Here is a 14,677-nt window from a genome sequence, read left to right as displayed (position 1 = left end):
TCGGTCACAAATGAAGAGTTACGTGTTTCAGGATTTTTGCAAATTCAACCCTCACCTTGATTTTCTAAATTCCACCCGACCGAAGCGGGGTGGGTCAGCTAGTAAGCTATAAAAGCAAAACGTTTTACACGAGGTTTCACTCAATTTGGGGCATACCACTTTAATGTCTTTGTAAAAGCTTAGGTACAAGTTAACTATTTTACTGTTAGACTTCAAATTCCATGAATATGTTGATTGAAAATTACTTAGACCATTTCAAGTAAACAGATTAAATATTTAGGTTCCTATATAACGGGACCTTGAATGTCGGACCTTCTGCAATTTATCAAGAGTCTGTACAAACCGCTATTTGAAAGCTTTAAATTAAATAGGTTCATTTGTTTCTGAAAGGAACAAAGGGACACGAATAATTTTTTTTGCATAACTAATCGATTTACCCAAAAATACATATTTAACTATTATTTTGTGAAAGTATGTTTGTCGCTTTTTCTTCCTTTTACAAAGGGGGAGTGACATTAAAGAGAGAGGAAGAAAATTTGGTTGATTTACCTATGCCAGAAAATGATTTTAATTATAAAATAAAATAAAATAGAAAACCTGTTATCTGCCAAAGCCACCAAGATCCAAATAAACGTAAATCCCAGTGTTGGGGACAATACGCAGATAAACTTTCAGCTTTTATAAAATAACGAAGTCCATAATAATTATTGAGGGGGTAGGAATAGGAGACTACAAGTTTACACTAAAACTATACAAATGATAAATTGGTGTTGTCTTAAGAAAATTAATTTTGGCTAACAATAGCTTTCATCTGACAAACTCCAATTGGATTTATGTTCACAATAAACAATCTCTACTAATATTATAAATGCGGAAGTGTATCTGTTGGTTGGTTTTTCCTTCAATTATGTCGCAACGAATCGACGTGATGTTTTGCGTGGATATATGTAGTTAAAAACTGGAAGAGTGAAAAAGGCTAGTTTTTAGCCTGGGACAACAAACGGTTTCTACGGGATGGTATGCCATTTTTCATGAGATCACTCAGGAACAGTTCAACAGATAATCAATACTTATAATAAAACTGTAATATAAGTATATACACGGTGAAATTTTAGTGGTTGTAAAGCCGTGACTAAGTGAATGGTCTCAATTAGTCCTATCGACTGTACACTTTTTTGTTATAAAAACTAGGCACTTTTTTGGATAAAAATATAATATCTCGACACAAACTCGAAACTGTGAGAAACATTAGTAGTAGCCGAGCGCCACGTTCTGAGACAGAGCAACGCAGCGGGGTACTACTACTGGTTCGCGAATTTTTTTAAACAATAATTTCTAGGTTCAATGTTTTTTAATCTAAGGTAAATATTCGAGTAAATGGTCGAAATGAATAGTACTGCTTAAGACGATTCGCTTCGCCACAGCTCTAAAACCGCCAAAATTTCATCGTGTATACTTAGCACAAGCATTAAGAAAGAATGAATAACACAAGCGCAAGGGTGAGCGAATTCAGACTGCTAATTAATTTCAATTTCGCCTCACAAGAGTAGCTTTTCATTTACGCGGGAGTAATTTTCTGAAATGCGAGTCATTATGCTAGGATATTTCATCTCCAAAGGAATTTTGATATGGTTTTCAGTGTTCAAACTTTTTAGGGTTCCGTACCTCAAAAGGAAAAACGGAACCCTTATAGGATCACTTTGTTGTCTGTCTGTCTGTCTGTCTGTCTGTATGTCTGTCTGTCTATCTGCCCGTCTGTCTGTCAAGAAACCTACAGGGTACTTCCCGTTGACCTAGAATCATGTAATTTGGTAGTAAGGTGGGTCTTATAGCTGGCATTAGGGGAAAAATCTGAAAACAGTGAATTTGTGGTTACATCACACAAAAAAAAAATTGTGGTCATAAACTAATAATTAGTATTTTCAATTTTCGAAGTAAGATAACTACTTATATTAAGTGGGGTATCATATGAAAGGTCTTCACCTGTACATTCTAAAACAGATTTTTATTTATTTTTATGCATCATAGTTTTTGAATTATCGTTCAAAATGTCGAAAAAATACGACTGTAGTACGGAACCCTCATTGCGCGAGCCTGACTCGCACTTGGCCGGTTTTTTTAAGAGGAACCTTCTTTAGGCACGTTGGGAGGTTTTGGGATGCTAAAAATCTTCAAGATCGCTTCACCGACATATTAATATTAATAGTGGTCGGAGTGCCGATAAATGGAAAAACTACAGTAATGTTAATGGTTTTAATTAACAAATTAAAAAAAAAAACAATATCAATTCACAATCGCTAGATCCTTAGTCAAGGTTTAGGTGGGCAGCATCACGATGAGCTAACTACTGGTGTGTTATAAAAAGAACGCCAATAATGTGTGTGAAGTTCCATAAGAGTCGGTTCGGCAGAGGTTATTAAAAATCCGATGCAAGATTGGAATCAAATATTTCGCTTGAACCTTTCGTAAAGCTTTTAAAACTTTTTGAAGAACTTATTGATAATAGTATCGAAATGATTTTAAGTATTATATCGAAGTATCTTTCGAGTTTCGAGTACTATAGGCTGATATAATACAGTAGAAAATATCTTTTATTCGGAGGGATATCTTATGAAATAAAATATAACCTTATGTGATAGGAATCGGTAGGAACTGACAATGCCAGCATAATTTATCGTGTGTTGGTATCATCGTTTTCTAGAAATTCTAACGAATCTCTATCATTCTTGCAATTTCTTTTATTAAAATGATTTTTTAGATACATTACTACCCCCAAAGCATATGAATAATATATATTCTGTCGTCGTCGTCATCGTTGTCAATAGACAGAAGTCCATTGCTGTACAGAGGTCTTTAGAGGTCTTTTGTTTAAGGGTCTTGCGCTGCTTGATGACATCCGTCCACCTACCTAATGAGGGGTCTGCGATTTCCCGTCCGAGGTTTCCATTCCACTTGGGAACCCCATACGTCTATCGGTTCTTTAGACTATGTGCCTCGTCTATTGCCACATCAGCTTCGCAACCCATAGAGTTATATCACTAATCATAATATACTTACTCTAGTTCTTCCTACATATCACCTCATTTCTGATTTTATCACAAAGAGAGATTCCGAGCATAGATCTGTCGATCTCATCATCGCCCGCTGAGTGACTCTGACTGAACTGAATTTAAGTGGGTCGGTATCAGTTCACAATCTTCAATTACCTCCTACTTATTAGCTTTCAATATCAAACGTAGATTCCTATCTTGTTCTTTAAAATCGGCCAAAGTCGAGAGGACATTATATTTGTCTCCACATTATGGCTAAGAATTTTGAGATCTGCCTTCATATCCTTTTCATCATCAAGTCAAACTATCGCCGGCCTTTTAATAAGCATGGGTCTCCCCTTAGAATGAGAAGGGTTTAGACTAATAGTCCACCACGGGTGGCCAAGTGAGGGATGGCAGACTTCACACATCTTTGAGAACATTATGGAGAAGTCTTAGGCATGCACGTTTCTTCAAAATGTTATTCTTAATCATCAAAGCAAGTGATATTTAATTGCTAAGCACGCACATAACTCCTAAAAGTTAGAGATACGTACCTACCCATGTATGTACGTACCCGAGCTGAAACCTCGGACCCCCTGAATAGGATGCCCCAAACTATAAGTTAATAATTAGTTTCTCATTTTTATAGCGTTTTTTGTTTGACAGGAAGAAAAAGACCAGCTACTGACCACAAACTGCTGGATCACCCAGATATGGACCGACTATCATCTAAGATGGAATACAAGCGAGTTCGATGGCATCAACGTCATAAGAATACCTTACGAGAGAGTATGGAAGCCAGACATTATACTGTACAACAAGTAAGTGCTTCTGAAAACTTTACAGGAGATTTTATGTCGATTGTATCCTCACAATGGGTAGGTCATGTCCTTCTACATCAATGATGGTCCTAATATGTTTTTAGTTTTAATCAGGGTCCTCTTAGTTTTCTAAATGTTTTTTTTCATTAGCAGGCTATTTTTGTAAATGTTTTGTTTTGTTTATGTGTGATCTTGTAGTTTTTGTTTCCTAAACCGTTAATGGCAGCCAACAAGCTTAAAGCAAAGTAACTGTCATCTGAATTTTAATTAGTAATTAAGATTTGAAGGAGTGACGGTTTTATAATTTAAGATTTCGATGGTTTCTGTTTTACTTACACGGATTGTTTTATTATCAGATCAAGTTAATAGGCCGAAATCGAACTGAACAGCTTATTGTGCTCTTTAAGACGATGAGGAGAGAAAAGCAAAATTCTTATCACTAAAATAATATAGGTCACATGTTCACTAACGTATTTTGGTTCATGATACTTAATCAGAGCAATCGAATGATTTATGCGCTTTCGCCTTTGGACCACACGATTCTAAAACACGGGATATGATGTATCGTTCAATATTGAATTCGGTGTGCACGTAAATCATTTTCGTACACATACTACCGTACCAACCTAGTTTGATATCGCATAAATTTCCAACTGATAAATTTTGTGGACACATCTGAAACCTGAAGGTTTATTAAAAGTTGTGTCATTCGAAAAGCTTATTTTCATATAGTAAATATATCCACTTTAATTAAAGTATGTATAATATTATAAAATATAAAGTCTTCTTTTAAAGTGTATTCAACTATAATTAATAGGTACTTGTTTTCCTATATTTTATACCTATACCTATATGAAAGTGAAGCTCACGTAGCACACAGCTTTCAGAATTTATATTTATCGGCGTTTAATTTCACCGTTCAGTACACACATATTATAAGTACTTTACCTATTAATCAAAACAAAAAATAAATCTAAAGTGAAGTCACTGTTTTATATATGTACCTACTTACTTATGTATAAGTACGCATACGAAATTACTGCAAGCCAGCCATTAATTCTAATTTTGATATAAAAACAATATTTCTTTGTATAAAGTTGGCTTCCTTGGGAATATCAAAAGAAATCTATACCTACTAATATTATAAATTCGAAAGTGTGTTTGTCTGTTCGTCTGTCGGTATGTCTGCTACCTTTGCACGGCCCAACCGTTGAACTGATTTTGATAAAATTTAATTCATAGCTAGCTTATATCCCGGGGACGGACATAGACTTCTTTTTATCCCGTTAATTCGCGGGCCTACTCTAGTACTTAATCTTTAGTTTGCCGAACACGTGAAAAGACGACTTTAAACTAAAGTATAACCAAGACTTCCTAAGGTGTTCTCATGGTTCGCGCACATTGCAGCCGCGGCGGACCACAGCGTATCGCATTGTAAAATTGCGCCAAAGCACATTATGCGATGTGGCTCGCCTCTAGTGAGCCTCTAGGTTCCTCTAGATTCCGCCTCTAGGTTCATACAAAATGTACGAATGTGATGCAGGAGAATTTTTGCAATGCCATACGTTGTGATCTGTGCTGCCCTTAAATGTGCGCAAGCATTAAAGGTCAGTGAAGCTGCCATTTATACTTCATGCTTGCTGTTATCCAAGGAATCGGGTTATACGCCGGTACCTATTTCATATTTTTTTATTTTAGTGCAGATCCTAACTACCGTTCTGCGGTAATCAACACGAATGTGATAGTGAAGAACACTGGTGAAGTGACGTGGCTCAGTCACGGCATATACGTGTCAGTGTGTGATATCAACGTCGAACAGTTCCCGTTCGATGTCCAACTGTGCACTATGAAGTGGGCTTCGTGGACTTATGACGGATTTCAGGTACATGAAACTGTAGGAAAGCTTAGTTAAATGAAGAAAATTGTAGGAAAGCTTAGCTAAATGAAAAAATTATAGAAAAGCTTATCTAAATGAAGAGAATTGGTATTTTTATCTATTCGATCATAAGTTAGCCCTTGATGGTAAGTGACGAAGTGAACCAAGATGAAAACGGACTAACTTTTTTTATTGTTTATTATTCAGATACAAGTTAGCCCTTAACTGCAATCTCACCTGATGGTAAGTGATCATGCAGTCTAAGATGATAGCGGGCTAACCTGGAAGGGGTATGGCAGTTTTTATTAAACCCCCCTAAAATACCCCTTTGGTTTCTACACGGCATCGTACCGAAACGCTAAATCGCTTGGCGGCACGGCTTTGCCGGTAGGGTGGTAACTAGCCCGGCCGAAGCCTCCCACCAGACCAGACCAGAAATTTTAGAAATTATAAAATTCCAAACCCCTGCCAGGAATCGAACCCGGGACCTCCCACTAATAAGACCACAGCGCTCACCACTGCGCCAGGGAGGTCGTCAAACTCACTAAAACTAACTTGGAAACTTTGGGTATGTTAACTTTATTAAACCCATGCCTACGCCCCAATCACTATCGTACGGGAATGCTAAAATTACTGTCTGGTTTAGGATGGTAATAAACCACGACAAAACCTTTTCCACTAGTTTAAGGGCAAAGGACAAATCCATTCAATGTAGCATATTGTGTTAGGTAACTAAGTAGGTATATTAGAGAAGCGCCATGTCCGCACGAACGAAACGCCGAAAAGAATTTCCGCGAATGATTTTTCGCTAGATTTGTCTGCGCCCTGTTGTTATGCTGGAATACCTACTAAAAAACCGGCCAAGTACGAGATAGACTCGCGCACTGAGGGTTCCGTATTACAATCGTATTTATCGACATTTTGCACGATAACTCAGAACTATTATGCCTAAAAATAAATAAAAATCTGTTTAAGAATATACAAGTAAAGCCCTTTCATATGATATCCCACTTGGTATATTCATCTTACTTTGAAACTTGAAAATAGCAATATTTGTTCATGAAAACATTTTAATTTTTTTCTTGTGACGTAACCACAACCCGGTTCACGGTTTTCAGATTTTTTCCCTAATGTCTGCTATAAAACCCACCTACCTGTCAAATTTTATGATTCTAGGTCAACGGGAAGTAACGCTGTAGGTTTCTTGACATACCGACAGACAGACTGACAGAAAGACAGACATACAGACAACAAAGTGATCCTATAAGGGTTCCATTTTTCCTTTTGAGGTACGGAGGAACCCTAAAAACTAAAATAAAAATAGACTAGATAATTTTTCCTTTATAAGTTGCTATTGCGCTGGAACCATGTCTCATTAACATCGAAATGACGTCATTTTGACGTCAGCCGAAATAAAAATATACCATCAGCTCGAAACTTCAGTCTAGTGACGTTACTAAACTGGCGGCCACGCGCATTAGCAATTTGCGGGAGTTATACTGTAGTATGGTGATACCTAAATGGCACGTTAGGTATTATACTAAATTGTTATGATTGAACTGACCAATCGAACTAGTACAAACTTTAGTATAAGTAGGTACCTACCTATCTCTTTTAACGGCTTCTATTAAAGAATCTCTCTATAGATGTTTTATTTCGCTACAGATGTCGTGGTAGTTTACTTTAGCCTTCCAATGAAGCTCGTAGGCATGGCAGTTCGTGTTTATGAAATTCTTGCGGTTATACGTCTTGTAGAAACCGCGTCACTTATTGGAAGTTTTTTGTTTTCTCTTCTTTATGTTCTTCTGTTAGATTGTTGCCTGATTTCCTATTTAATTTATCTAGATTCACTATCACTATGGTTTGCCCGTCCATGCCGAACGGCAGATTAGGGCGACGTACAACGTAGGTACCTACATGTCACGTTAGATTACTTGAAAAAAGCCTCTTTTAGAACGAATGTTTAGCAATACCACAGAATAATATAATAGGCAATACTTTAATGAAAAATTTAATGAAATTGAAAATAGGTAGGTAGAGATTGTTCACATCGGGGTTTGTCATGACTAGTCTAGCTCTAGAACGCGCCGACTAGACCATACCTACGTGATTTTATAGTCGTTTTTAACCGACTTCAAAAAAAGGAGGAGGTTCTCAATTCGTCGGAATCTTTTTTTTTTTTTTTTATTTTATTTTTTATGTATGTTCCCCGATTACTCAAAAACGCCTGAACCGATTTTGAAAATTCTTTTTTTGTTGAAAAGGGTATACTTCAAAGTTGGTCCCATTTCAATTTGGTGAAGATCTGATGAACATCTTCGAAGATAGATACTGGAACTCCTCAACGGATAAGAGTAAATTGTTCGCGATCAGTGTAATAGCTTAGTAAACAGTAGATTTTTTTAACCAGTCATAGCATAATTCCATGGGGCCACTAAAAATTGTGAAATAAAAAAAATTTACAAAAAAAATAAAAACCGACTTCGTTACATAAACACTAAAAATTGAAAAATAATTTAATTTATTACCGAATATATTATGTATACAAGAGTTAATATAGTTCCATAATAATATTTTTTGGGGTCGGTGCCAATGAGGTGCCATTGTGGAGTCCCATAAAAATATGAAGTCCAGACGATTCGCGCAGCTAAAGCTAATTGGCACCGGCACCAAAAAGTATTATTATGGAACTATATTAACTCTTGTATACATAATATATTCGGTAATAAATTAAATTATTTTTCAATTTTTAGTGTTTATGTAACGAAGTCGGTTTTTATTTTTTTTGTAAAAAATTTTATATTAGCAATTTTAACTCTATTGCGTCGTCACACAAAGGTTACGTAATAAATAAATAAAGAAAACCGTAAAGTCCATTGAATTTTTGTGAATGAGTTAACTTGACTACCTAATAGTAATGTAAGTAATTCAGCAGAGCTAAACAATGAACCATATTATATTAGTAATAAAATTCATGTTGCAGCAGTGAATATGAACTAAACTCGTTGTATCGTCTTACTACTCGGTGTATCGAAGGTACTATTACAAACTTTTTGAACAATAAAACTTTTTTCCTTTTCAATTTACTTAAAATTTTAAACGGACTCATTTTAATAATTAAAAAACTAAACGGCAGAAAGCACTTCACCAACGAGCGGTTATTCAAGTTTCAGTTAAAATCTCTTAGCATCTCCGAAAGAAAAATGGAGTACTGTCATTTATTAATGGACTTAAATTACATCAGATGAATTTCACTAAAGTACCTACCTACTGCAAAAGAACGCCCTCGTTTCAAGTGACAAAAGTTCTTAGATTAAGAAGTTCGTTTTTCGCTCATTTACGACAAAAGTTATCGAAGTAAGAATTGATAAAAAAAATAAAAAAAAAATATGGGAGCCAGTAAATTCTGGACACCAATTTACGTGCGCATAATTTTAGATTAGGCTAGTTCAAGTTATTGTAAGTACCTATAAAAGTAAGAAGTATACTTCTCGTCGTCTTCGTCATTTGAATGTCGTCCTCTAATAAACGTTAATTACTGGCAGATTACTGGGCATAGGTCTCTGGCAGAGATTTCCAAATTTGAAGTAGGTACGAGTCAATTTTGTTTTTCCACGCTTGTAGCGGTTCATATCGTCTCATTTGATATCGTCTATCCTTCTAATTGAGGGTGTATTAACACTGTGCTTTTCGATTCGGGATCGTAATCCAGAACCTTGAAACCTCAACATCATCCATACCATACGTATTAACCCAGGACAATATGAAGGTATACTTATAATAAATATAGCGTCACTTGCCTTACTTATCCATTTATTTTTGTTCCAATATTTTCTTTAGGAAGTCGCCAGTGTCGTATAGTCTCCAAATAATAATAATTATCTTTCCTTTTTTATTTTCCGTTAAGACTATCTGGAAGATACTGATGGAGTAAATTAAGTAGATACCTACCATTTTAGTTGCAGACTGCAGCGTTTCCAACAAAGAGATTAAGCTCAGCGGTACAACTGACTCAGCTATTTTCCTGGGCATGCATATTGTAGTTTTTCTTAACAAATACGGTATTTCGTTAGAGATAATAAAAAGCCCAGCAACTTCGGCGTCAGCTTCGTTAGCGAAAAGTTTTGCATTGTACAAAGTGATATGAGTTACCCACCACTAGTGGGGGAGTCTTCCAACGCTGCGCTTTCCGGTTCGAGGCCGCCAATCTACTTAGTATATACCTTGGGACCCCAAAATCTTTATTTTTTCGATTTTTCCATACTAATATTATAAATGCGAAAGTGTGTCTGTTTGTCTGTCTGCTAGCTTTCTCGGCTCAACCGTTCAACCGATTCTGACGAAATTTGGTACAGAGATAGCTTGCATCCCGGGGAAAGACATAGGCTACTTTTATCCCGGAAAATTGATGAGTTCCCACAGGATTTTTAAAAACCTAAATCCACGCGGACGAAGTCGCGGGCATCATCTAGTACTTCATAAAACAAAATTATTAAAAAAAATATAAAAAAGAGGGGTGACACAAATTTTTCAATGATGATGTAATCTAAGTAAAATTACTAATTATACCTATCTCGGGAGAATTCCTGAGATTAGTCTTTGAGAAAATATAGCTCAGATAATAAAATGATGCTACATTTTATTATCTGAGCTTGCTATGAAGATTTTTTAATTTAATTTCGAATAGAAACTGGTCATCTAAAACTTTTAATTATTGGAATAAACTTTAAGTAAGTACGGATTTTTTACTTTAAGAAAGTAAGGCTTGAAAATAAACTTACATAGGAGACTTCGGAAACCAAGTAGTTAAATCCTGTTTGTGAGTTCTGTTTATTTTAAATAAGGTGGTCGATTTTATTTATGTTTGAAATAAATTTCGAATTTGAAATTCTACTATTTAAGATGGCAAGATATTTTCATTAGGTCATACCTATATTTCTCAACAAGGTGCTGACTATGGCAGCTATAGGACCTATGCTGCCAGAGGTATTGAAAACCGCCACACAAGCATAAAACTAATTATTAGGTAATCAGTAGGTATCAGTAACAATATGATGCGTTGATTTTAGAGATAAAATTACCGCTCAAAATGACTATCAACAATTCATCTTATTTAAATTATTATGACAAACAAAATCACTTGTATATATAAGCACATTAAAGCTAAATAACAGAAATAATGATCAAAGAGATTCAGAATTTAATATTCATCAGTCATGCAGAATATTTTTATTCTGGCCTTTTTAATGACATTCAAGCAACAGTATTCCAAATTTTCTCTAGCGATTACTTTTTTCTAAAGGGTCGGCCGTTTTTTATTTGATAAAAATAATTTGTGATTCGGAACATTTTTTCGATGTTACATTTTTATTAAAGAATGTCTCAATAGGTAGGTAAAAGTCCTGCAAATTGCTATTGCGCTGGAATCATGTCTCATTAACATCGAAATGACTTCATTTTGACGTTATTTGACGTAGGTATATTTAAGTAAAATATACCATCAGCTTGAAACTTCAGTCTAGTGCTGACGTCACTAAAATAGCGGCCACGCGCATTAGCAATTTGCGGGACGTATTATATCGAAAGTGGTTTCACACGCACCTTCTACAATAAAAATTGTCAAACAGTTTTAGATAAATTACTATGAGGTAGGTACGTAGTACTACTTAACTTTTTCTATGTTGGAATACTAGCTGATCACCGCGGCTACGCCCGCGTAGATTTAGGTTTTAGGTGGACTAGTATAGACAGATATAGATAGATAGATGACAAACATCGTATGTCATCTAAGCTTTTGCACGCCAAGACAACTCTTCCCGTATTATATTCGAAGCAGGAAACAAAGTTTCGTTTTATTTTTAAATTGTTTACGTTTAAATCTCAGGTCGACGTAAACGCTATCGATCTAAGCCGATTTGTAGACGCGCTTCACTAGCAACTTTTATTTCCTTTTCAATACCAACGTGGAGATTCTTGTCGAACGCGAACATGTTTTGTACAAAATGAATTCAGAATATTACGTGGCCTTGTTGCTTAGTTCAGGTCACTTGACTTTATTATTTTACCTTTTACTCTCGCTTTTAGTGCGTTTTTAGCGACTAACTATCGCACGACATGATTTGCGCTCACAGACTTATTATTCGTAGGTGCTGATTCCGTAGTAGAGGCCGAATGACAAAAGAAAGTTGCGCCGTGCACCATAATAATTATTCAGAATTGCAGTTTATAATTTATTACAATTATTATTGATTCATGCAAAAAACACGTGATAATAATACAAATTATCACGTTTTCTGCTATAGCAGAACCAGCGAAATAGCAGTCGTAAGCATATAGAAGTCGATCGATATAGAAGTCGCAAGCTAAACTTGTATCGTGCAACGTGGTGTCGTTGAGAGGTATAGGTAGCTACAGTATAGGTTCATAGAACAAATTCGATGATATAGAGTAAGTATCGTATCTTGTCATGTAGTGCCGTGGTTCATGGCAACGCCAAGGAACGCGACAAGTACCTTAGTACCAAGTACTTAACTTTCTGCAAGCAAATAATTTGAATTTTAAATTGCAATTCTTTGGTTGTTTATAATAAAGACAACTCTATCACAAGGTGCTTCTGTAATGCAGTTTTCTTTTACACAAAGAGCTTTATTGGAATCACTTAAAGTCACTGTTTCGGCCTAATCGTTAATTTAGGAATAAGAAAATAATTATGCCAATTAAAATCAGCGTTTTACATGCAATAAATTGATTATTGAAATAAAGCATCCTTAACTTCAAGTGGGGTATCATATTATGTAAGGGCTTCACCTGTGCATTCTAAAACAGATTTTTATTTATTTTTATGCATCATAGTTTTTGAATTATCGTGCAAAATGTTGAAAAATACGACTGTAGTACGAAACCCTCGTCGCGCGAGTCTGACTAGCACTTGGCCCGTTTTTATTTAAATTATAATCCAAAAGCGATGCTGAATAACGGACTTTAAAAGTACGTTTTATACTTTAGTGACTGAATATTCGTTTGGGTTGAAGTGAATTATTTCCTATTTTAAAAATTATGCATGTTCTTTATATAATTTGTCAACTGTATAATATAAAGCCGCGAAGTCTGGCCCTCGCGGGCTCTTAACCCAATATGGAAAAATATAAATTTTATTTGTATAGATTAGAGACTATCAAATAACTTCGCCTACTTAGGTGCATATATATTGAGGCCTACGGGTCGTTTGCGCCGGGTACCCGGTGGCGAAGTGTATGGCTTTGTTTGATAGCTTTGTAGCAGCGTAATTTACCTGGCATGTCTGTAAACTTAGGCAATCTGAACGGGTGCAAAGTAAATAATTAATAACGTTTGGCTTTAGAGATGGTGTCACATATTTTATCTACAGAACAGAGAATCAGTTATTATTTGTTACATACTAGATGATGCCCGCGACTTTGTCCGCATTACTTTCGTTTTTTTTAATCCCGTGGAAATTTTTGACTTTTTGGGATAAAAAGTATATAGCCTATATCCATCTCCAAGATATGTAGATGGATATATGCTATCTTTGTACCAAATACTAGATAAGGCCGGCCACTTCATCCGCGTAGAAAAAGGTTTTTGAAAATCCCGCGAGAACTACTTTTTGTCCCGCGATTTTGCGGGACAAAATGTATTGTAATTTGTACCTTTACGTATTCTTCTTATTTTACCACCTCTCCCTTTAAATTTTTGGTACAAAAAAATAAATTTAAAAAATAGCCTATAATATGTTTGTCTCCAGAATAGAAGCTATCTCTGTACCAAATTTCATTAAAATCGGTTAAATGGATGGAAACTAGGCAGACAGACAGACAGCCAGACAAGTGTGTCTGGCTGTCTGTCTGTCTACATTGTCGCATCTAAAATATTACCTAGTATTTAGTAGTATAGTACTAAGTATGATATGGAGGTATGGATTACGTAGCTACCTAATTGCATTTTAATGATATAATTTTTTTTAACAGTTGGACCTCAAGAAGCAATTCGACGAGGGTGACACTACAAACTACCAAACAAATGGAGAGTTCGACTTAGTGAGCTTTGATGCGATCCGACACAACGAGTACTATTCTTGTTGCGTGGAGCCCTACCCCGACATTACCTACATCATCAAACTACGAAGACGCCCAATGTTTTACGTCTTCAACCTCATTCTTCCTTGTCTTCTCATTAATGGAATAGGTAAGGTAAACGAGATTTTCACATTCATTATTTTTCATTAGCGCTTATCGTACATTGTAGGACTAGTCGCCAGAACTTGCCTTGCACGCACGCACAGGCAAGAAGGTAGGTCTCATAGCACACGTAAGGGGAAAAGTCCAAAAACCGTGAATTTGTGGTTAGATCACAAAAAAAATTCAAATGTGCTCATAAACAAATAATTATTAGTATTTTCAAGTTTCAAAGTAAGATTAATATACTAAGTGGTGTATTATATTATTATAAAAGGGCTTTACCTGAACATTCTAAAACAGATTTTTATGACGTATATTCAGTGTATATAAAAAAAAAAAAAAATTCAGTGTTGATTTTCTATTTTAATTTTCTTTAGAACTTTAATTAGGTTCTCTGTTTCGTCGTAATTTTATTTCTACAACTAATCAAACGGTTTGTACATTATATTATACTGTATAGACTCATTCGCCAAAAAAATGCTTAATACAGCTGTGTGACAATGACTTCTTCCGCATCCGATAATCCTAACTACTAGTTTTGAAGTTATTCGCACCTTCGTCTCCTGAAATATGCGCGTTGCGTTGACGCGTGCTACTCTCCTATGTAACATACATATACATACTCGGCTTTTCATCTTAGATTCAACTGTTATTTTAAAATGCACCGGCTCGACTTTAATGTATGATTTAATATTGTATGTACCATAATACGATAAAAGAAAATTACCAAAGTTTTGTACAGAAGTTTAA

At 35.5% G+C, this 14,677-nt stretch overlaps 1 protein-coding gene across 3 annotated transcripts in view; it reads left to right on the top strand.

The window, feature by feature from the left end:
• Positions 1-14,677, top strand: part of LOC117987868 (neuronal acetylcholine receptor subunit alpha-10-like) — a 40,763-nt gene that overhangs the window by 12,580 nt on the left and 13,506 nt on the right. For all 3 annotated transcript variants that reach the window (XM_069502788.1, XM_034974938.2, XM_069502792.1), the window contains exons 3-5: positions 3,699-3,853; positions 5,552-5,735; positions 13,718-13,934. In XM_069502788.1, coding sequence (XP_069358889.1) covers positions 3,699-3,853; positions 5,552-5,735; positions 13,718-13,934 — 556 coding nt within the window. The remainder of the gene's footprint in view (positions 1-3,698; positions 3,854-5,551; positions 5,736-13,717; positions 13,935-14,677) is intronic.

This window comes from Maniola hyperantus, chromosome 2, assembly GCF_902806685.2.
Source record: "Maniola hyperantus chromosome 2, iAphHyp1.2, whole genome shotgun sequence".
Taxonomy (NCBI): domain Eukaryota; kingdom Metazoa; phylum Arthropoda; class Insecta; order Lepidoptera; family Nymphalidae; genus Maniola; species Maniola hyperantus.
This window is presented reverse-complemented; position numbering and strand designations above follow the sequence as displayed.